Source organism: Anopheles funestus, chromosome 3RL (genome assembly GCF_943734845.2).
Source record: "Anopheles funestus chromosome 3RL, idAnoFuneDA-416_04, whole genome shotgun sequence".
Classification (NCBI taxonomy): domain Eukaryota; kingdom Metazoa; phylum Arthropoda; class Insecta; order Diptera; family Culicidae; genus Anopheles; species Anopheles funestus.
Window position 1 is genome coordinate 62,804,824 of NC_064599.1, and position 23,889 is coordinate 62,828,712.

Sequence of the window (23,889 nt, forward strand, 5' to 3'; positions counted from 1 at the left end):
GTAGCGCACAAAAGTTCGTTGGGTAGTAGCTTTCGTTTACAGCTGAATCCGCGAGTTGAGTTGAAGAATACGCATTTAGAAAGAAAGAGTGGTCCATACTGGTTGATAGACGTACGAAGTCCACAAAATTTCGTGTCCCAATATTTGTTCCATTGCAATCGAGGTCAATTGTGCATATTCCCGTTGAGGAATAAGTTGAAAGCAATCTGTTTATAACAATTCTAACCGTACAGTAAGAAACCTGGAACGAAATAACAAAAAGTTGGAAAGTACCTACTGAAATCCGCAGCAGAAACAGAGTGTGTACGTGTGTGTCCGTGCGTTCGTTCGTAGTTAAAAAGGAAAAGCAGCAGCAGCAGCGCGCTCGTGTGCATTTCTGTGTGTGTATTTAAGAGAAACGAGTAAATTGTGCGTGTGCATTCGTAAGTGGTGTGTGGCCAAAAGTGTGGTAACAGCAACGAGCGACGTAAAACAATCGAGAAGCAGGGTAGCAGCAGTACCCGCAAAAATGCACACGTTCAGTGAGACGGGTGCAGGTGTACCTGCATTTCTGGCGAAACTGTGGCGCCTGGTCGAAGACAACGAGACCAACGATTTGATATCGTGGAGCACGGTGAGTGTTCGGAATGGGGTGTTGTTGATTTTGCACAGTGCCCAGTGTGTGTGTTGTGCTTGTATGTATGTGTGTGTGTGCCTACATTCGTTCTTTTTACCTCAATTGGTCGCATAATTCACCTTTTACATATATTTACACACAGCAGCAGATAATCCATGTTCATTCCGTACGATCAATTTTCACCCCGTCGCCAGCGCGCTAGTGTGTGTGTATGTGTTCAGCCCGTTCGCAGTAGGCCTAACAAAAATGGCCGCCGTTGGTGTGTTTTGTCTAAATAGATTTTAATCGCGCTTCGTCGGTGTGCGAAATTGTCGCGCCCGCTACTGCTCCGCGGTCATTGCCTGATCCGCCACCATTCATTCGATTGATTCATCCGCGCGCCTTCGTTCATTGGTTCATGTATCATTTTGTTTTTTTTACTTGTGTGAAAATAAATAGGGGTGTGCGATAATTAGCGCAATACCTGCAGCGAACATACGTGCGTACAAAAACAAAGCAACAGATGATAAATGCGGTCGTGCGTCGTATGATAGCAATTTGCAGTTTGTTAATTGATTTTCTATCGCCTGCACTGTGGCTCGGTCGTGAAATCGATTTGTAGATTTTTTAAGAGGATTATTCAGCCTAAAAACAAACAATGTTCAAAACGGGCAACGTCGACATACAAGCAGCAGTCATCCATCGTCAATTTGTCCTTCGATGGAGGTTGTTTCTGTTTTGCCATCTGTCTCTATGTGCGTGCGCCGATTGTGTGTGCGTTCGACCGTAAGTGAGTGTATATTGGATCCGTGTGCGTCATTTCGACAGCTCTCCCCCCACGTTTTATTCCCGTGTGCGCACACAAATACACAAGGAAAGAAGGTTAACTTTTTTCTTAATGCATCCCTTTTTTTCGGCTTTTTGTGATGTATTGTTTTGACGGCCAGAGTGGGATACAAACAGCTTTCTTTCTTTTGCACACCATTGTGCTGAACGGCAGGATCCGCACCGGTTTGTTTGTTTGTATCCTTTACTAAAGATCGATCGATTTGTATCGTGTACGCTAAAATTAATCATAAATGGAATGAAAATTCAACTCATCCTAAAGGAACATGAACTGATTTGTGATATAATGTTATATTTACCGTGTGTTGTTGCATGTTGGAATTGCGTTTACACGACAACCCCTCACGCGGATACACGTGTGTATAGGTTTTTTTACGTAACGCATCGTTGCGTTTTATTTGATTGTTATTTATTATTCACATCGGCACCGTGTGGTGCGAGATCGATTAACACGGGAAGTTTGCTGCAGCTAGCAGAACAATTGTCATTTTTCCACTGCGTGGCAATGTTTGTGCAGCGTGTGTGAAAGCTTTTGGGCAGAATTTGGAAGCATTTATAAAGCTGAATTGTATTTGGGCAATTGGTTTGGTGCACTGTCCTCAGCCAACAGCAACATAAAGATTCAGAAAATACTAATTTTTTTTTTCAGCTGCAAAATATCACTTTATCGTTTCAATAATCATTGCCTCTTCTTGCAGGTTTTTAGGCTAATGGAAATTGTCTGGTTTCATTCGGACTATAATTACTGTACCTAGGAAACGGTTGTCCCGTATATACAGTGGGCCAATCGCTAATCCGGACACCTTCGATTTGAGCATTTGTCCAGCTTTGAGAACTAATATTGCACATGCGGAACAAAAAAAAAATTTTTTTCTTATGAATTCATCTTTGCACACCTTATTTCAAAGCTCGTGTAAAAAAAACGGGTAAAAAAGTCGTCACTAAGTGGCACAATAAACAATAGAGTAAAAACGGCCAGAATTTTGTTAGCCAAACGGAAAGCCGGACAGTTGGATTTTGTGCAACTTTTGTTTGGTTTTATTATTTATTTAAGCAATTTAATATTTTGTGCTATTCCCATTAGCTTCAATAACGGCTTTCAATCGCCTGGGCATACTTTCTACTAATTTTCTGCATATTTCTGGCCCAATTTCTTCCCATTCCTTTCTAACCGCCTCTTCTAATTGTGCTTTGTTTGTTACACGGTGCACTGCTACTTTTTTCTTCAAATGGGCCCACAAATGTTCGATTACATTAAGATCAGGTGATTGAGGTGGAGTTTCCAACACTTTTGGGCAATTGTAAAGCAACCACATACGCGCTACCCATGATTTGTGCTTTGGATCATTATCCTGGTAAAACATAAAGTCTTCAGATATTCCCATTTTCTCAACACTTTCTTTAACTGTTTGCTTTAACATGTCTATATAATAAAATTTATCAATTATACCCTTGATGAAATGCAGTTTTCCAACCCCTTGAGCCGACATGCACCCCCATAGCATCAAGGAGCCTCCACCAAACTTAACAGTTTTGATTAAACATTTCCCCTTAAACGCCTCGTTATCTTTACGCCATATATATCGCCGTCCATCTTATCCAAACATGTTAATTTTTGTTTCATCTGTGAAGAGAACCTGCAGAAATGATCATCATAAATTAATTTCAACTTAATTTTCAGAAGTAAATTAATTTACCTTGTTCCAAAATTCAATATCTTTGTCTACATAAGCTTTAGCAAATTCCAGTCGTATTTTTCGATTTTTCTCCGATATCAAAGGTTTCTTTCGCGGGGTTCTTGCATGAAGTTCATTGCGATGTAAATAATTCCGAACGGTTTGAGCACTTACATTGATGTTATGGACGGCTTGTAACATTTTTTTAATATCCACTGCAGTAGTGAAAGGGTTCTTTTGAATAGTTCTACGAATGAATCTGCCTTCCCTTGCTTGGATTTTATACATGGAAGTGCAATTTTTTACAGTTTTCTCGACACTTTTAGTAGTTTTATACTTTTTAATTATGTCTTGAACCGTCGACTTACTAATATTAGTCAAACTACTTATTTCCCGAACGCTTTTTCCATCTTGATGATGGGTAATGATAATGTTTCTTTGTATCAAAGTAGTGTGAGGCATAATTAGGATAAAAATGGAATAATTATTTGTTTCAATACGTTGGAATGCTTGTTACGAGGGCCACGAATCGACTGAACCAGTAATAGCACTGTATTAAGTGTCGAAGCTAGTTTCTGCAACACTTTAGTAGAAGAAATTACTAAGAAATCCGACTGTCCGGCTTTCCGTTTGGCTGACAAAATTCTGGCCGTTTTTACTCTATTGTTTATTGTGCCGCTTAGTGACGACTTTTTTACCCGTTTTTTTTACACGAGCTTTGAAATAAGGTGTGCAAAGCAGAATTCATAAGAAAAAAAAACTTTTTTGATTCCGCATGTGCAATATTAGTTCTCAAAGCTGGACAAATGCTCAAATCGCAGGTGTCCGGATTAGCGATTGGCCCACTGTAAATGCGAATTGCTGCCGTCAATGTAACAAAACCGTTCGCACATAAATCGATCGATATATCGACGGAAACGGCATTAAAAACTGGCCCTAAGGAGACTATCACACAATTGGCCGATTGTAGCTTGCCTTCTCGGTAAGGTGTATCCTTGGTAACTGGGAAATTGAAAGTCATTACAACGATCCAGCGATGGGAAGCACGGTAACACGGTTGCTTGCTAAGTTTATCCGAACGCGCTAATTCATCATTATTGTCATCCTACACACTTTTCGGCCTTTATTTTTATCGCCCACATACCAGGAAGGAACAAACCAATCACAGCATCGCAGTAGACTAGTAGATTGTTATTTTGCTTTCAAAGTGCTTAAAATAATTGGCTGAAAGCGAACATTTTAATAGTGCAGAGATAGCAATACTTTTATTGATTAAATAATCAGTCGTATAAATAACTTTCAATTGCAAGGATAATAGAGTTTCTTCTTAGAATTTGTTTTTATTGTATCGTAATGTTGATGCTCTAATCTTGTTCAGGATCAGATTTAATGCCAAAGCCGTCCGGAGTAGAGCGTAAACAATTTCTTGTTAAGATGGATTACATGCAATGAAGCGTCCACCTGAGCTTCCTTTCTTAAAACGATAAGGAAAAATATCAAATACAGTAGAACGTCGATTATCCGAGGGCGGAATCACCGTGCGCTGAAAATTGACAGCTGTTCAACCGTGGTGAACATTTGTACTGAAGTCAGATTGGTTAAAATCATTAAAATCGTCACCAAACGATATATTTGAAATGATTTTATTGTGAGTTCAAAATTTTAATTGTTGTTTGACAATAATTTGCTTGATCCAGAATCATTTTTAGCATCAAAAGGACCACCATAGTATAGTTTATAGATACTATATACGCTTTATCTAGATATATAAATGACCTTGATATTTAAGGGAATATTATCCGTGGAAATCGATTAACCGGCATCAGTCTGGTCCCGAGCAGCCCGGATAATCGTGGTTCTACTGTATTAAGAAACCCTGCATTTTTTGGCCTGTGGAAACGGTGTGATGTATGCACCACTTTTAGTTGTTCTTTTAGCACTATTGCTACTAATTAAAAAGATAGAAATTAAAAAAAAACTGTCAAGCCCAATACGAAATTCGACTTTGCATTCTCCCTTTCGCTCAACCATTACCGCGCGTCACAGAACAAAGCAAAGTGGTGGTGTATGGTGTGGGGCTTGTGTTTTTGCTCGTTATGTTGTTTTTCTCGTGTGGATGGCTTTCAGCATCTTCCCCTCCACTCTACCAGAAAAACTTGTTACTTGTTGGTCTGCTGTGATTTTGTTATTGCCTCGATGAAGATAATCATTTTAATGGGCAAGAGACCTGCCTACCGACAACGTTTGTTGTCTCCGTCCTCATGCCTTTTTCCGATTCTCTGCTTACGCACGACACACTCTCGCAAAGCTTTAACCGGTTGTGTTGTTTCTCTGTTTTCGTGTGATGGCGCTGTGACACGACGGTTTGTCCCAGCAAATTTGTGCTGCTGCCTTAATATAGATAGTCTTCTCCTGCAACCATTCATCCATCGCTGGCTCTTTGTACCGTGTCTGTTGTCACGTACATATGTATGTGGTTATGGTGTTGTGTTTGGCTCGGCAACACACCGACAAGCATAGCCGTCGGTCGTGGACAAAGTAGCCTCCCACCACTTGACAGAATTTATGCTTCTCCCTCGACCGGTCAATGTTCGTCTCACCGAAAACAGATTGGCTAAAGCTGCTTGGGGTTCGTTGAGTTTGTTTCGTGGCCTCATCTCAACGATTTTATGCTGTGTCTGTGCGTGTCCAGCCCACGAAACATTACCTGTATAATAGAAAACACCCGAGAAAACAACGATATATGCGTATATCACTATCACCGTCAAATGTGTGGTTATGAGAGCATTTTTTTCGAATGTTGAAACAACCGTCTCGCGGGCATTTCACAATAAGAACTTTTTTTTTTAAATCATGCCATATCAATTTGGTGATCCTTTTCATGGTCACAAGATGGGTAAAATGCATAAATGTTGTATGATAATGTGCGGTCGTAAAATGTACAGTTTAAAACCCCTGTACACGTGAAAGCATAGTGCCATTTACTTATTATCGATCGACAACACGAATAAATGTACAATTGCGTTTTTGCCTAAAGGTATCGATTTTTGAAAAAAGAAAACAACTTTTGGAATAAAACAAATATTTCGTTTATCAGCTCTGGAAAATGTCCCAACACATTTCCTTTACTAAACTTTGCAAATTAATAGAACAGGATCTATTTCGTAACTAACTGATCAATACATTACGACACTGGAATTAATTTGGAACTTCTATCGTTTAAGCTAAACCATTTGCTCTCTTTTTTATTATCGAGTATTGGAAGATTATTGGGAAAACACTTTGATGGTAAAGACAAGGCTTCCAAAAGTGCCAAAGGTTATGTAATAGAATCACTCCAAATGTTCGTTCAATATTGGTAGTGGTTGTTGACTGCAATAAAGACACGTTTTGCAATTGTTATTTTGCTATAAAATTGTATAAAACGTATATTTTTATTACAATTGTAATGATTCAAAATTAGACGAATTATTTGTTTTCTACTTCGATTTAAGTCTTTCTTAACAGTTTCTTTCCGAAATTAAATTAAATTGAGCCCCTGTATGTTTGATGTTTATTATAAGGTGCAATCACTTTGTGGCATGAACAATCGAATTTCAGGCCACCATAAAAACACATCTCATCGTCACACGAATGTCCAAGATGACTCTCGCTATTGGTTGTGCGACGCGTAGTACAATTTTATGCCATCCTCATATCTCGCTGTTCAGTTTCAGTTTTCTTGACTTTTTTGTGTATACTGACGCATATTGTGTGCCCACATTTCGCGATTACGCGCTGGCGGTCGGTTGTTTGGAGGTACAGATAAAGTATCTCGCCTGTCACTTTTTTTTTGTTGGTAGGGCCTTTCTTCGTTTCAAATTATCGCGTGTACAATCTAATAAATGGGTTCCCTTGTCTAAATAGCTGGCTGTGCGTTACTATCACGTACGAGGCAAAGAATTATACATTTGCGAGTTTTTGGGGGAAAACATTGATAAGCCTATTTTTTGTTTGTTGCCGTGAATGTTTTGCTGTATAAAAATATCTCTTGAAAGCTGATAAGAGGAAATCGTGATTTAATCTCCCATCGACTCATAATACACTGACCCTGGAAAAAGGAAGAGATCATTCGAAAATGCCGGCTAGCAGCAAATCAAATTTCAAAAAAGCGTTAGGCGAAATTGTTTACGGTTTCAGCAATTACTTGGGGCATTTTTGTAATCTTGTAAATGTTTTTTTCTATGCTTGTACTAATTTTTTTTGCTTTATTTTTTCTTTCTAGGATGGCCGGAGTTTCATCATACAGAATCAGGCACAGTTTGCCAAAGAACTGTTGCCGCTCAATTACAAACACAACAACATGGCTAGCTTTATTAGGCAGTTGAATATGTGTAAGTCAAGATTAAGCTATTTGATACAATCAGTAAAAAAAGGAGAATATCCTTGATCGACATTACTCGACACATTGCCATTGTGCCATCGTGATATCACAGCTTAAACTTTTTCATTATAGATGGTTTCCACAAAATAACCTCCATCGACAATGGTGGACTGCGATTCGATAGGGATGAAATGGAGTTCACACATCCTTGCTTCCAAAAGGATCATCCATACCTGCTGGAGCACATTAAGCGCAAGATCGCGACATCGAAGCAGCAGCAGCTGCAGGCAATGCAGCAGGCCGACGACAAGAGTGCGATGAAACTGGAAGCGGTCAGCCGGGTGCTGAGTGAGGTGAAGAACATGCGCGGTCGGCAGGATACGCTTGATTCGCGCTTCCAGACGATGAAGCAGGAGAATGAGGCATTGTGGCGCGAAATTGCTATCCTGCGCCAGAAGCACCATAAGCAGCAACAAATTGTCAACAAGGTGAGCGTGTGGTGTTAGAGAGAGAAAGAGAGAGAGAGAGAGAGAAAAAAAAGAAAAAAAGAACACAAGGAAGGAGCAACCGTTTATGCAATCTGGATCGGGATGAATTTATTAAGAGTTTAAAATTTTGTGCCCGATGTACCACTTTTGTTTGAGGGGGTTGTGGGGGACATTCTCACTCCATGTACGATGGATGTGGAATTTGAATATTTTAATTTTATGTTGATATTATCACCCCCTCAACGTGCGATGTGTATACCACACACATTCTTCCTACCATTGTTAGAAGATAGGTTCTGGCAGGAAAGAAGGCGGCTGTCTGCCCGAGGGAGTAACATGCCGGGAAAGCAATCCTTTTCCTAACATATGAAAGTAAGTTATTTATTTATTCGCCGATCCACACCACGGCCGACAGAAAAAAAGCTGTACGCCAGCCGTACCTTTACTGATGGCACTTTCAGGGTACTGCTGTTGGTATGTCGAATGTTTCGTGGTTTGGATTGCAAGCCGGCCAATGGGTGTATAATTTTTTGAAGGAATAATTCTTTAGATAGTAGGCAGCATCCAAACACTGTCCTTAAACTCCATCCTTCTTGGGGGAGTTTAGCAAACCAAATGTGGTGATGGTTTACTGGAAAAAAACGTTTTAAAAACATCGTCCATCTTTCCTGTTGCACTTTAGGTTAGGTGGTTTGTGTACTGTTGTAAATTTTGCAATAATGTTGTTTGCTAGGATCTTTGCGAGACCTTTGCTAGGATTTTTTTTACAAATTAAACTTCTTATTCATTCTACTGTTCTCCCTTTCTGTTGTTGCCCTTTCACAATTCTTTTCGTCTACCAGTGCTCCTGACCGACTGAACAACTCAACACAAACATTTGTCTGAACCTTTTCTAATCTAAAAATCCTTTATTGGCGTGTCCATCCAACCAATCTACAAAATTTCTAACAGATTTTTTGAAGTCTTAGTATTAAATATTATTTGCTTTACATAACATAAGTATTACTTGTTCATATTCTTTTCAGCTGATACATTTCTTGGTGACGATCGTACAACCATCCCGCAGTGGACTTGGCTCTATGGGCAATGGTAACAACAAACGTCGTTTCCAACTGATGATCAACGATGCCCCACAACAGGCAAAGGTAAGATTGCTTTTCGCTAACTAGGACAAAATAATCATCCGCTAAAAGATAATTTAATGGGTTTACCACAAAAAAAACACACGAATTAAAGTATTCGGTTTGAACAAAAACAGCAAAATGTTCAATTTTTTTCCTGATATTGTATACCTAGCGAGTCATTTACGTTACCCCTATATACATAAATGGGTGGTTTTACATTTGACATAGCCTTCCACAACTTGATGCAGGCGATTGTGGTGCAAGTGATCACCGCCGTGCCTGTTATGCTGATGCGCATCAGAATAGCTATCAATAAATGTGTTTTAAATCCGTTATCTCCATTTAACGTCGATCAAGTCTTGCTCGTGTAATGTTACCGTATATTCTACCGGCACATTTTCGAATCCTCCGCGAGGCCCTGCTTACTAATTAATGGTGATTTGCGTAAAACGGGCATCCGCTGTGTCATGTGATGTGAACGAAACGTTTGTTCGATCATCGATAATTCATGATCTCGCACACCACCCTTGCTTAGCTGACGGGTGCTGTCTGTCTCATGGATAAAGCAATCCTGTTCGCTGATGTGCAAGAACGGTAGACGTAATGGATATTAGCGCGCAAAGCTTTTTTCTTCCCCCCTCTAAAGAAATGAAACGACGATGGGGGTGTGAAGAGCTGTGATCGATTACACCGCAGAAAGTAATACTTTTCATCCGATCCAATCACCTTATTACCGATGTTTGACGCATGCTGTGAAATCAATCACGATGCTGTTATGAAGCAACCCACTAAGCTAATCGACTTTGTTTGTTTTGATTTATTTCAGCTGAAGAAAATGGATTACGACGAAGGAGCGACCATTGAAGAACTGGGCGAAGCTCTCGAGGAAGTCGCATACGCCAATCAGCAAGAATTGTTGTAAGTTTATGCTCGTCAGCATGGGGGTTTATTCTTCTGCTTCTTTAATTTTAGTTCGATGTTGTTATTTCTTAAATCGTGTGCTACTAGTTGATGAACTATTTCGCCAGCAAATGTGCCCTTACAAAGGCTCTATTATCTCTCGTTTCGGCTGAACGACCTGTGAGGTCATCGCTGCCATATACTTATTTTAGCTATGTAGCCAGATTGTTAGTACTTGCTCCGGGGGTCGGTATAGATGAGATTCGATTCACGATATTCGGTGTGTTATTCCGAATGACGAACATGAGATCACGAACACGAGGTGTTTATCTGTCATCATCGTTACTTTTCTCTTTTGTAGGCCTAATATACCTATACTGCTTATGTAATTTGTTTATTCTGTTGCTACACTGTGCTATGAACGTTGTAGAACACTGTCTAAACATAAACACCTACATGGCGATTTCTTGCCAATTTTTGTGGAGCACGTTTTGAAATGGTTTTCGTAAGACTGCGTGAATTTTACCATCTTTCAACGTTCTTTACTGAAAAAAAAATCAACAGGACTAAAGATTGTTGCTGTTTATCATCACAACTCAATGTTTATCAGCTCATCAGTGTATGCAAACGATGTATTATCATTCTAAATAACCCCTAAATCATAACTACTCTTCTTTTACAGTAGCTAATAGTTGAGTGAGGGTTCTGAAAATAATATGTTTTTGATTGTACATCTAAATAACTCCGTTACTATGGGAACAATTTTCAATTAGTTCTTGTCTCGTATGCGAAAGACTAATTATAATTATATTACCTTTACTATAGAAAATGAAACGAAGAAAAAAGGTTATTTCCAACATATTTATAATTCGTACGTTGAGTTGTGGAAATCTGGTTAAGATGGTTTTGAATTTTGTGTTGATTGTGTTTGCATGCATTTTGTATCTCTTTTACTTTTTGTCCTATAGCGCGTATTGTGTAAATGATTATTTCTAAACGTATTTGACCTTTTTTTGCATGAACATGTTTCCTTGCATTTAACATTAAACTATATTTCCATCTAGGATTGTTTAGATATGCTTGACCACTATTAGCTAAAACTAAATACTGAATCAGTGCGATAGACGTTTGTGCCAACGAAAACGGTAGTTTTTTTCTGTTGCTAGCGTTATTTTTAATTGTACACTTTTTTGTTATTAAGTATAGCCGAGGCGTATTGTTTGCCTCTCGTATATAGAAGGTAAAAATATGTATATTGTTATTGATAATTTGTTGTTATTTTAAAGGCTTGCATAGAATGTGAACCATTGGACTATTGGATGCTTTTTGCGATTGAATGCATCTGTGTCTTAATGATGTGTACTTAAACCGATAACTAGCTTGCCATTTTTATCCTTTTTTTCTTTTGCTAAGTCATTAAATGTACAATCTGTAGTTCATTTACGATCTTACAATTGGAACTTTTAATCCGGACTAATACACTCCGTTTGCTACTGACAATAGGATTGTTTTATCGGATGTTTGTTTTCAATGTACTTGCCTCTTTCCTTTTCTTCAGGTCAAAACAAGACAAGGGCAAGAAAAATGTTACTCCCGTCGTAACTGGTCAGATTGTTCGCACGTCTCGGTCCGCTGAAGATACAGGAGCTAATACTTCTTCTGCTTCGTCTGGTTCCACCTTAGTCGGCAAGAGCGCAAAGCCTAGTAACAGTGCCGGTAACAGTGGTAGCGTGTTTTTTAAGAATCTCAATGGTGTTAGCATTGTTAAGAAGGATAAAAACACGCCAAGCGGCCAAACGAAAGGGAACAGGTAATGATGCATTAAGCAACACAAAGCTAAAACATGTTCGATAAATCCCGATACAGTTACTTTCCTACCTTTTATGTTTCAATTACAATCTCAAGGGATAAATTTGATACATTATGTTGCACTTGCTGTTAACTGATACTGTTAATTGGTATTAAATGTTTATCGATTTTTTCTGTTTGTTTTCTTTAGAGGTGTACTTACTTTTTGTTGATATTTCAACAGATTTCATCATGAAGTTGTCATCAGGAAAAAATATGTTTGTTAATGTGTTTTATGATTTCAACATAACTTTATGTTGTGTGATCAATATTCTTTTCTGATGATGGAAAGTTTAATCGAAATGCTCAGAGTATTGATAAGAGTATAAAAATATATCGCTCGGTATCATACATTATTATCACTGTAGAATATTGTAATATATATTCATTATTTATCACTATCACCACAGTTATTTGTGAACTTGTTTGATTGGTTTTACGCTTTTCTGCTAGTAACAAGCATGATAGTGATGATGATCCCTTAATGAATGATACACTTTCTCTAACAGGGAAAAAGACAGGAGGTTTATTTGTTATTTATGAAATCCGATACCTGTTTTTGGTTTTCCAGTTATCAGAACTCTACATGTTATTGGCTTCTTAAAACTTACGAACTCCATTTTCCTTAACATAATTGTTCGTTGAAACATTATTGGTGTGGTTTTACACATTTGTGTTTTTAGCAATAAGCAAATTCCTTTTCCATCATATATTGGCGTATTACATTGTCTAAGCTAAGCTGTCAAGACGCCCCGTTGCGTGAATAGAAGGAACATTTGCGCGTGTAGGAAATATACACAGGATGACGACGATGAAGACGACCTCTCGGAGCATCGTTCAATACACAAAAGAACAATCGCAGACATACGATAGGATCGTCCTCTCGTCCTCTTCACTGCATCTTCCTACTGCGACGCATCGACAGAAGGATAGGATGTGAAGCTAGAATGAATGTTAAAAAGAAAACCCCAAAAACGCATTCAAAATTGCTCCCCTGTTCAAACATTGCGCCATGCGAACAATTTTTGATTGAGATTTTCCCATTCTGTGCCGACAGGAATTCGGAAATACCGGAGGTTAGCTCGCCGATGTCGATCCCGGAGCGGTCACCATACCATCGCACAGCGACCCCGTCCATGTCCGGTGGTAGCAGCACCCGTAGTAGCAATGGTAGCGCCGGAGGTAGCGGTGGAGATGGAGCATTGAACTACGGAGGTGGAAATGAAACTATTGAGGAAATATTTTCCACCTCACCCGTACCGTTCCGCACCGGTGTCGATGGTGGAATGAGAGGATCAACTATGCCGTCCAAGGTATTGAAAATGGAAAGCGATCAGAATCGTCAGCAGAAGTACAGTACACGATCAAGGAACCTTGGCCGTGGCAACAATACACCGGCGAATTTAATTCAGCTGATCGAAAGCACAATGGACGGCGATGACCTAGAGGACTATGGTGAAGCGTTGGAGGAAGACAACGCGGATGATGAGCACGGATATTTGGTCGACCACGTGGACGAGATAGATCCGACTATTGTGCAATTATATAATCAAGATAACGACAGTGAAATGATGCTTAACACACCGATGGTGATTAAGGAGATGGAAAAGCAGCAACAACAGAAGCAACAGCAGAAACAGCGACAACCAGCGAGCGGAAAACGGGGAGAAAGTTTGTTGAAAGGAAACAGTGCAGATAATAGGCGCAATGAAGGGGGACAGCCGCTAGCTACTGCACAGAGATCCCAGAACAGAAGTCTGCTCAACGCTACAGGGAAGGCCGGTGGAAGTGGATTAAAATCATCTACGGCTTCTTCTCCCGAAATTCCGTCATTGATTATGACACGGGGTGGCAAAAAGTTAGCCATGGCAAAGAAACAAACAAATGTGAGCAACGAACAGCCACAACAGGAAAAGGTATCTTCGCCCGGACCGTCCGGATTTAATGCTGGTGGAGAGCAAGGTACCGGAGATCAGCCGACGAACGCTAGCAATAATGCCAATTCGTCGTCGTCACCCATTGGTACGGATGGTCTATCGTTTGCTTCGGATGGTGGTTACCTTACCACCACCGACATTGTGCCGGGTGACATATTTGATGATAGTAATGATCAGGGCAGCAGTGTTGTGAAGGTTGAAGGAGCTGGTAACCCTTCACCGATGCTTAGCAGTGGATTCAACTTCGTCGATGGAGGCTACTATAATCCGAATGTCAACATCAGCCAGATGAAGGCTGGTCGATCGCAACAACAACAGCAGCAACAGGTGCAGGCACCACAAAACAACCACCAGCAGCAACAACAGCAATCGTCATCTGTTGTTAACCAAATGCTGCACGGTGAAGATGAAGAGTTCGACGAGAACTCGCTCGATTCGTCCTTACTGCTCAACCGGTCCGCCGGCAACGAAGCTGAGCAGCAGCAACAATTATCCAAGTTTGTCAGCAATGATCTAGACGTGTCCCGTCTGAACACGGTGTTAGTATTTTTGTTGGGAACTTTTTGGGGGCGGTTGTGGGCATCACAAAGCTCCTGTATTTGCACAACCCTTTTCGATTACTACCATCGCATCAACACCAACACCGGGTCGCTCCGTGGACACGTTACTATATAACTGCATCGCAACACCGAGCTTCACCCAGTTTTGAGGATAGAACAACCGTGGTCTAGAAAATATTAGCATCATTAGGACTAGAAATAGAGCGTACTGCTTGTTTCATGCACAAATTGTTACCCCATTATGTGACCAAGGAAGTCTGTTCATTTGCGATGCATTCCCCTCTTTTTCATGCATCAATGATAGCAATTTAATTAATTGTTTATTTTGTCAAACTGAATATTAATGTCAGTTTTGCTTTCCCTTTTTGCCATTTTCCGTCGGTTCGCTTTTCTTTATCTGTATTTTGTGATACAGTGATGGTTTTCTACTTTTAATCGTTATTGTTGTTAATTATTTATTTTAATGAATGTTATTTATTATAATGCTTTTACATTCAAGGTAATGAGATGAAATCATGCATTTCAAGGATGCTAGCTTGGAATGTATGTTTTTTTCTGTCAAGTAAGATATTACATGTAAAGCGGAGAACACATATTCTCTTAGTGTTAAATTATATACGTAAGGAGAAACGATTTAAATATCTACATGCTGAAATGCCGTATCATGTTTACTTTCATTCATAATTCTCATCCAGTTTGTAAACATTTCATCATTTTATTGGGACAGCCTTGGTCATCTGCATTAATTTAGCATCATTGCTACAACGAGGATATTCTAAATCAAAGCATTACAGAAATTGGGATATAGCAAAGAGCACAAATACAAATTTTAAGTACCGAATGTAGCATTTTCTAACCACGAAGCATAGGTGTGAGCTCGGTAGCGCGCCGCAAAACGCTGTGCGTACCGGAAGGATAATGGCGATATTAATCGAAGGTGGTTGCGCCTCTTTCTTCTTACTTTCTTCCTTTCAATGTTTTTATTTCTTTCTCCCCAATGTGCGGTTGCACGCCATCATCTGTACTTACAGGGCCGAGTATGGACAACACATCGACACTGTGCAGACCGATCTGGAATCGCTGAAGGAGCTGCTTAAGGGCGAAGGTTACCAGCTCGATGCGAATGCGTTGCTCGGGGTAAGTTTGAGTGAATGGTAACGGCAGTTTAGGGAAGGGTTTAAGTTTTGATTAAAAGGAACTGGACAGTAACAAAAAAAAAATAAAGCAAACACATGGTACGAAAGAGAATGATCGTTACGAAGGAGGATCGATTGATAGATTTTAGTAATAAAAATGTTTGCTTAACGTTTGGGCCCTTGAAACGCACTTTGTGACTAATTTATTCATATATTCTCGGGATGATAAATCACACGAGATATGTCACGTCTCATTAAAAAATTGGATTAAACACAATATTGGCCTACAGTTGAATGAATACCAAAATTATGCTTCTAAATATCGTGCAATGAGACTGATGATGTCTCTTCTTAACTTAATTGTAATTTGATTCGAGTTTTCCCCTTAGTTGTAGAACGATATTTTAGAGTTTGGAGGTATGAGATATTTCAAGCAACATTAAATTGAAAATACTTTTATAAATGAAATTAGATTAAAATGAAAGATGAGTTTATAAAAAAACATCTTCCTGTTGTGTTATGCTGTGTTTTATCGTTCATGTTGGAAATTTTGTACAAGATCAATAGTTTCCAAGTTGCCACCCACGTATGGGTTTTGATTGGGAATCTGAAATAAATACTTTCTCTAAATGGTCCGTTTTTACATATTTTCATTGATGATATATTTTTCATGCTCGTAATGTTTTTCTTCTTTCTTCCAATTATATATTAAATTAAACAACAACAAAATTCAACCCATCCATTAATTCCAACTGAACTACTCCAACTAATGCTCTTCAACTCCAATTCTGTGGATGTATCAAATGTAAATTTCAATTGGAATTAAATGGTTTTGGTAAAATTGAATTAAATATCTTCACAAACTTCAACAAATGCATTGATCGATGGTGATATTTATGATGATATTGATGCTGATGCTTATGATGATGATGATGATGGTCGAGCATGCTAACACTCCGAAACATGCTGCTTTACTACGCACCCCCAACTCCATCCTGATGTATGGAATGTTGCATATGTATCGATGTACCCGAATCGAATTATCTGTGCAACGTGTAAACCCGAAATTGAAATCTGATCTACATACACAAAAAAATACACAAATTTATTCAATTCGTGTTCTATATCAACTTTATCAACTTGTAATACTCATACAACCCACAACAGAACGCATGCTCTACCGCACCTCCGTTCGGACGCGTGTACTTCCCGTCGTGCCCGTTCGATCTGGATACCATGAATAAGGTTAGGACCGATGTAAGCATACGCAGCAATAGTTTGTAAGCAAGCGATAAATGAAGAGACAAACATTGTAAACCTAACTGTCCGAATCAAGGGTAAAGCAAAACAGTATATAATGAGTGCGCCAGACGTATTGAACACGATGTGTAATCGATGTTCATTCAGGTGTCGCAGATGTTTTCGTAAAGTCTTTCCGTTCTCTTTCACTTTCTGCTAGTAGTAAATTGTACTAACGCACCTGGGCAAATGTAAATAAGGCGCGAGGTGCAGGAAATTAATATTCTCCTTTATACAGTTGACAAAAAATCAATGGCTGTTTTCTTTAACTACACCCAAAAACATACCACATCGCTCTTTGGATGTCCCCTTCCTCAATATTCAATCAGTATGCGAAATCATATCACTATTACTGTACTGGCACCACCCCACACCCTTCAGTTAGTGTATGTGTTTGTGTAAGGCAATAAAAATTCATCATCTGGCATTCTTTCTTTCCTGGCCTGTTGCCTTTCCAAATGATTTGGCCACTCTCTTTACAGCTTTTCAACAACAACGAAGACATGCTCGGTTACGATTTTCCGATGAACCTTCCGGATATGACGAACGATGATCAGCAGCACCTATTGCAGCAGCTTCAGCAAGGTCAACCATTGTCTCAACAGCAACAGCAGCAGACCAGCAGCAACAACAGTGACAAGTCCGCCTCATCCGGTAGTCCGACACCCGGTACGTAGTCGGTAGTCAGTAGAGGGACGCTTCGTACATACTTTAACGTTGTTGTTTTTCTTATCTTATATCAAAATGGCAAACAGTGACAGCAGAGGGTTCAAAAGCATAATGGTGTACATTGTATCGATTTTTTTTCCATCGTGATGGACATTTTTGGTATAATTGAACTAAAAATGAAGTTATTATTTTTTTAACAATGAAGAAATTTTGCTTGTCTCATGAATGGGGTGTTTTCTTTTTTTTTATTTAAGCAAGCATTAAGAGCTTCATTTTATAAAACACAATACCTTTAACAATCTAATGTCGGAAAGAAGCCGACCTTCGGAAACTGTCCTTTTTTCACATACTATATTCAGTTTTTCTTGCTTTTCCCTTTCGTTTACGTGTGTTTCGTTGTTTGGTTTCTTTCTGACAATGTTTTGTAGGTAGTTATGTTCTAAGCATCTGAAATTGGCTGAATTTGTTATCTCCAGTATATCAGTTGCGTGTTGTTAAATTTAAAATAGTTACTAGAAACATTTACGAAATCTTCTTAATATTGGTTACTTAGTATATAGTAAATTAATTTAAAATTATTCATAAGAACTAAGATATGAATTGCTATTAATTTTCTCTTTACAAAGGCAAAAAATGTAATTCAAATTGATATGTTTTAGCAACTGGTGGAAATCCATACAGCCACCATGTTGCCTGTGAATGGTATTTGGAGTTATGTTCTGATAAATTTTGCACCTGTTGGTGTAAAGACCTAATTTGAAAGCAGGGTTACCTAAAAGAATAGTTTAAAACTCACTCATCGAAATCCAAAACAAATTTTATCAGGTTTGCAAACAGGTTTATTGGTATGAAATGTTTTAAATTTTTTTCAGTTCCCGTGTCAGAAGCAAAAAGATCCTCTAACCTCAAATCATCTGTTTCTAATCAAAGTAAAAAAAGCCTAATCTAAACAAAACATTTATACCAAAAATCACACAATCTCTAATCACAACAATCTGACCTTCTTCCTTTCCACAGGAATGTCTGTTGCGATGCAAAGATATGGTTGATAAGTTGATAAGAAAAAGATAATGGAAATTGAGAAATGATATAAAGATAGGATTGTTGGGCAGAAAGGATTGGGCGAAGCAAAGCGAGCTCAAACGCAATTATGAGACAGCAGCATCATGATAACATGGTTGCCGTGCGTGTGCCAATAACCACCGTCACTAACGTGTGAGGATAAAAAAAAGAGCATAATGGTGATAATGGTCTACAAAAAAAAGGCAAAAAATGCTAAAGAAAAAAAAAGAAAAATGTATGATGATGGACGATCGTGTGTGTGCGTGTCTGTAGTCGTTATCGCCAATGTTGAGAGATCATTTTTGGTGCGCGCACTGTCAACGGAAATGGGCCTTCGCTTTTGGTTCCGTACTGGTTTCTGGTGTTCTTCTGGGTCGTTGTCATTGTTATTCCGATCTCCGATCTGATGGTTGATGGCCAAACAAACAAAAAAAAAGGACGATGTTGATCCGATGCTGTTGGCGGATGCTGCAGAATGCTGTTGTGTGGAGCTTTGTAGTGGCTGCCATCGTTGTCACTTTTGGGCTATTCGCGGTGCCTTCGTGCGTGCGTATATTTAAAAAAAACACAGGGAGAGAGATAGAGAGATGGAAAAGAAGGTTGTTGGAGGAGATAAATGACACGAGTCACTTCTGGGGCGCGATGATGTTCTGCCAAAAAAAAGTTTGTGGATAAAATACATGTGGCCAAAAGTCTCTCACCCACGTGAGCAACAAGGTACTGTTGTTACGCTTCTTCCATTCAACTATTCCAAGAGATGGGTTCGGGGTGATCTGTTCTCGTATATTATACTCATATATCTACACATGTTTATTTAATTAGTCAAAAGTTTGTACACATCCTCACCCACTATGTTGCGCCCTACACTCCTTCATTAACATTCGCCATCACTTACATCACTTACAGGGTTATCACCAATAGACAGGATAGAGCGAATGCAATACGGAACAATAAAGTAGTAATTAAATATTATGTTCCATAATAACAAAAATCCTATTCGCTTGCGTGTTTCAGCTCTATCTTATCTATTGGGGAACCCTGTATCAGCATCCCGTCACCAATCCTGAGCGCTTACTTCTACTGTTCCGCCCTTACCCTGTTTTCCTCTATATTACTATATCCACCTGCCCGGGGTGTAGGCAAACATGCAAGGGAAATAAAACGTTTAGATGTTTAGTTTAAAAGTTTAGAGAAAAAATGGATCAATTGAGTGTATGTTTGCTGTGTATGTATGCTTGAATTGAGAGTGCGAGAAGGTGTGATAATGCATTCCGTTTGGAAACATTCGTTTTGAGTAAAAAAAAACTTTTTGTTTCTAAACCAAAAAAAAATAAAATAAATTTTAATCAACAATGTTCCAGATGGAATGCGTTGGAATGCTTGAACGGAATATAAAGTGTGTTGTGTGCAAATGTGTGTTTTGTGTGTAAAGAATACGTAGGACATTGTTAAGGAAGAATTTTGCGGGTTTTTGAGAGATGGGTTAAATTCTTTTGGGGAATTGGGTGGATAAATTGTGAACATCCAGGGCTACGAGCACAGGGATATACAACATAGGGTTCGAGAATAGGTTGTGCAAGGGAAGGGACGATACCTTTGCCAATTGGTTGGGAATTCAAAGAAGATGTTTTTCTCAGTATTTAATTTGTAAGACATTAAAATATATTGGGTTTGGGGTTGGGTTGTTGAGTGGGAGTACAAAAAAAGGGAACAAGATACATGTGTATTAACCAGGAAGGAGATTGTGTGCCTGTGTGTGGAAATATGTATGTGTGTGATCGTGTGTGTGTGTGTGTCTGTGTGCAGAATGTTGAGATAGGATGGCTAGGAGCTTTTTGTTAGTATGATATATGCCAGGAATATAGAACTTTTTGATGAGACACTAACTACAAAAAAGTTGCATTCGTTGTGCAGTTACTAATTTTCTGTTTCTTCTGACCGTTTTTTTCTGTATCTCCCGCTGTTCATATGAAAACTGCACAAAACCCCCCCCCGCCGTGATGATTGATGCAAAATCTGACGATTGGTTATGTACGATGTATCGAATGCACCGAATCACATTCGATTTATATTTAAATTACCAAAACACCAAACTCAGGAGGACACATTTCACCCGTACCGTCTGCTCACACGCAGCTGATGAGTTTTAAGATCCATGGAGGTGATCTCGTTAACGGTAACAACAGCGTTAATAATGGGATCCTTAGCGCCATCGGCCATCCTGGTGGTGGCAACATAAATTGCAACGGAAATGGCAGCATCAACGGTGGAAATGGTGTCATCGGTCCCGGTGGTACCCTTGGCATTGTGTCCGGCGATTACATCGATCTGAACGAGCTGCTTAACATGGACGGTAACTGCGTTGGCAACGATGATGAGCATTCTCTAGTCGCCTAAAGCACACTAACCCCACCGCAGAAGCTGCATTTCTGCCGACTTTCTTCAAATACGCGTCGTCGTTCATATGCGCGACAGCGACTCTAAATGGTGTGAAAATGTCTATGGAAAACTAACTCTGTCTATGGAAATGTGTCTGTCTATGATGTTATGAATGTAATCCGACTCACCGACAACATTACTTCCACCAGCGTCTACAGCATCTCACAACCTTTTTTGTTACCTTCACATCACAAAAAGAGGGCAGAGAGCAAGATGGAGAGAGAGGATTTCAACAACATGTAGCGACCACAGAAGTAAATCGGCTAGCTAAAGGCCTATTTGAAAGGCAAAGCATCAACAATACACCAGAAGAAAAAACCTACAACGAACCGATGAGGGCGGCTGCCATCGTGAGATAAAAGCTGTTGGGCAAACCAAATCCTTACAAACAACAACCAGAAAACTCTACCACAAATAACTTACGCTAACCATTATCCGTTTACATCGTCTTATTGTACGAACAAATATCGCCCTTGAGACTGTTTGCACGAAATAGAGGAAGGTAAGCTAGATTGTTTCCTTCCTCCGTTAGATAATTCGTTTCTTGGCTTATTGTTTTTTCGCAACGCTACTAAAACCATTCCCTCCCGATGTAAAATCGAAAAGTGGCACCCGTTTAAGGGTGACTTCGCTTGCGAATGGTATGAATCCGCTCGTTGGTGGATGTCCTGCGTCCAGTGGTTATATATATTCTTGGTGCAAGAGACATTATTGCCCTGACGAAAATGATTATTGTAACACGCGATAAACGCGATAACCTTAGCTCGAAAGGTTTTCCTTGTGTAAACCCAAATGGTGAAAAACTATAGTATAAACGAGGATCTCTTTGTTCTTAAGAGATTTTTATATGCATCGTTATAGTTGACGCCGAGGAGGAGGAAATTGGGTAATTGCTTTTTTGTCTGGTTATACAATCGCTTCCGGTCGGTCTGAGTTGCTGGGACGGTGTTGTCTAATAATTGTTTTTATGACATTTGTAACTAGAGCAAGACCGACAAAGGGTTGTACAGCAATATACAAAAAAAGTCTGCAATGTAATATCAGAGCTCAAGCCACAGTACAGTGTGGACATGATATTAACGGAAAGTGAAACTTTGAATATGAGAGAACTAAGTCCTACAAGGGCGCCTATACACAGGAAGATTGATTAGTAGGTTAGGAGTGAAAAATATCTTGGTAAAATGTAAGCCGCAAAAGCAGCACTTAAAATTATAAAGATATTCAGTAATTTTTGTCAAATTTACCTAAAGCCTAATACAAAGAAAAAGAGGAAGAATAATAATAATGAAGAATGCAGAGCTCAGGATATAAACAAAATAGTTGGCAGAATTAGATTGTAAAAAGGTGAAGGATTTCGTGTTTGTTAAAATATACTATCCGCGCGATAGTACATTTAGCTGTTATATTTTCTGTTAATTATACCATATGTTAAGTTTGTTTCACTGAATAGATGATGAGCACATTAGTTAAGTTGTTTTTTTTAAAGATTCTCCTTTAGTTGCATAAGCTTGTTTGTGTTTGTTGGTTTGCGGTAGGGAGTAAGAATATGTTTATGACCTAGAATAATATATGTAATGTACAGTCATAATGAAACAAGCACACAATGATGATGTGCAATGTTTTAAGTTTACTTTCTTTATCATCTTTTACAATTAACGATCTTGATCGATCAGTTTTTTTTTATAGAACGATACCCAAACAGGATATGTGCAGAGTGAGAAGAACCGAGTGTAGTTTAGAAACAAATTGTTATTTTTATATGCTATCTGACTTATGGTTCAAAAAATTGTCTTATCTGCAAGCTGAATTATTTGGCAACAGTTACGGTTCAGCGAATAAACAACAACGGAAACGGAAAGATGAAGTACGAAACCTTGTAAATACGGTTACAGGAATAGGCGTGTAGTAGAAGAGATTGTATTGCAAATTGCCGTACTGTAGGTGAGACACGGCAATGAAATGTAATCATGAAAACGCGTACCTGAAATATTCAGCGAGTAGAACACAAGTAGTGAAAAAGATGCAGTGCAGGGTACTGATAGCCAGTACTCCGTTTGCGCAGTTCCCAATGAAAACAGTGAAAGTTAGCTATTGTATGGATAGTAAAGTTTGAATCGGTTTCAGTCCGATGCGTATCTCTTTTTCGTATAGCGAACGTATGTTTTTGGTGTGTGCTTCAAAGACAGGGCCACATTCAGCTACAAACCTTAGTTGCATAATTGGTTGATCACGTTTTGTTAGCGTTAGTATAATTTTGTATTACTCTTACGTCTTACGTCGTTGCGTTTGAGCGCAACACATAGCTGTGTACCGGTGAAGGAACAAAACAAAAACATATTAATCTTATGGCTAATGTTCTATGTTATTATCGTCTATTAGGCTAGTTACTTTAGTGTGAGCAAAAACATATTACTCCTTTTTACAAAAAAAAAAATGGATTTCTTCCTCCCTTTCACTTTTTCTCTATCGATCATATTCAGTGGTAATTGCATTTTGAAATGTAAAGTTTTGTTCTATATACGTTATGGTTTCGATGTGTTTTCTTGTGCTTTTCTACTCATGTCCCTTTAACCTGACAAGCACACTTTTTTGAGAAATAGTTGCGTTCGTATATGATACAAATTTTGCCCAAGTTTCTTTTGTCTTTTTATGCAGTACTGTACAAGACGAGCATATAAACCCAAATCAAATACAAAGAACGCAGAACACATAACGATAAACACGCTAGAGAAGCGATATCTTACGTGCTTAGGCGTAACACTAATACGAAATAATCGAAATTCAGGTATAGGCTATATAATACGTGAGTAAAGAAACAAAAAAAAAGAATTATTCTCTAAGAACACACTGTATTCTCCCGTTTGAAGTCAAATACACGGTCAAATGAGAATTTATTGCATGGTCTACAAATGTAAAAACCTTTCCTGTGTATAGAGTTTGTAAACGG

At 38.9% G+C, this 23,889-nt stretch overlaps 1 protein-coding gene across 6 annotated transcripts; it reads left to right on the plus strand.

The window, feature by feature from the left end:
* The first annotated feature begins 66 nt into the window (after nt 1-66).
* Nucleotides 67-23,860, plus strand: LOC125767319 (putative uncharacterized protein DDB_G0286901). Of its 6 annotated transcripts, none has more exons than XM_049433787.1 (11): nt 67-613; nt 7,382-7,490; nt 7,613-7,968; nt 8,994-9,113; nt 9,919-10,010; nt 11,551-11,802; nt 12,898-14,316; nt 15,369-15,474; nt 16,641-16,730; nt 17,255-17,441; nt 20,602-23,860. In XM_049433787.1, exons 1-11 carry the CDS (start codon nt 509-511, stop codon nt 20,898-20,900), a joined length of 3,135 nt encoding a protein of 1,044 aa, XP_049289744.1. In that variant the 5' UTR covers nt 67-508; the 3' UTR covers nt 20,901-23,860. The 6 variants fall into 6 exon arrangements, with proteins under 6 accessions (XP_049289744.1, XP_049289745.1, XP_049289748.1 ...); XM_049433788.1 differs by having other exon boundaries at nt 16,641-16,718; XM_049433791.1 differs by lacking the exon at nt 20,602-23,860 and adding an exon at nt 18,459-19,813.
* The last annotated feature ends 29 nt before the right edge of the window (nt 23,861-23,889 follow it).

Coding starts and splice junctions, on each gene's coding strand:
- LOC125767319 (XM_049433787.1), top strand. CDS start 509: ATGCACACGTTCAGTGAGACGGGTGCAGGTGTACCTGCATTTCTGGCG. Junction 7,969..8,993: donor AGCAACAAATTGTCAACAAG/GTGAGCGTGTGG, acceptor TATTCTTTTCAG/CTGATACATTTCTTGGTGAC. Junction 9,114..9,918: donor ATGCCCCACAACAGGCAAAG/GTAAGATTGCTT, acceptor GATTTATTTCAG/CTGAAGAAAATGGATTACGA.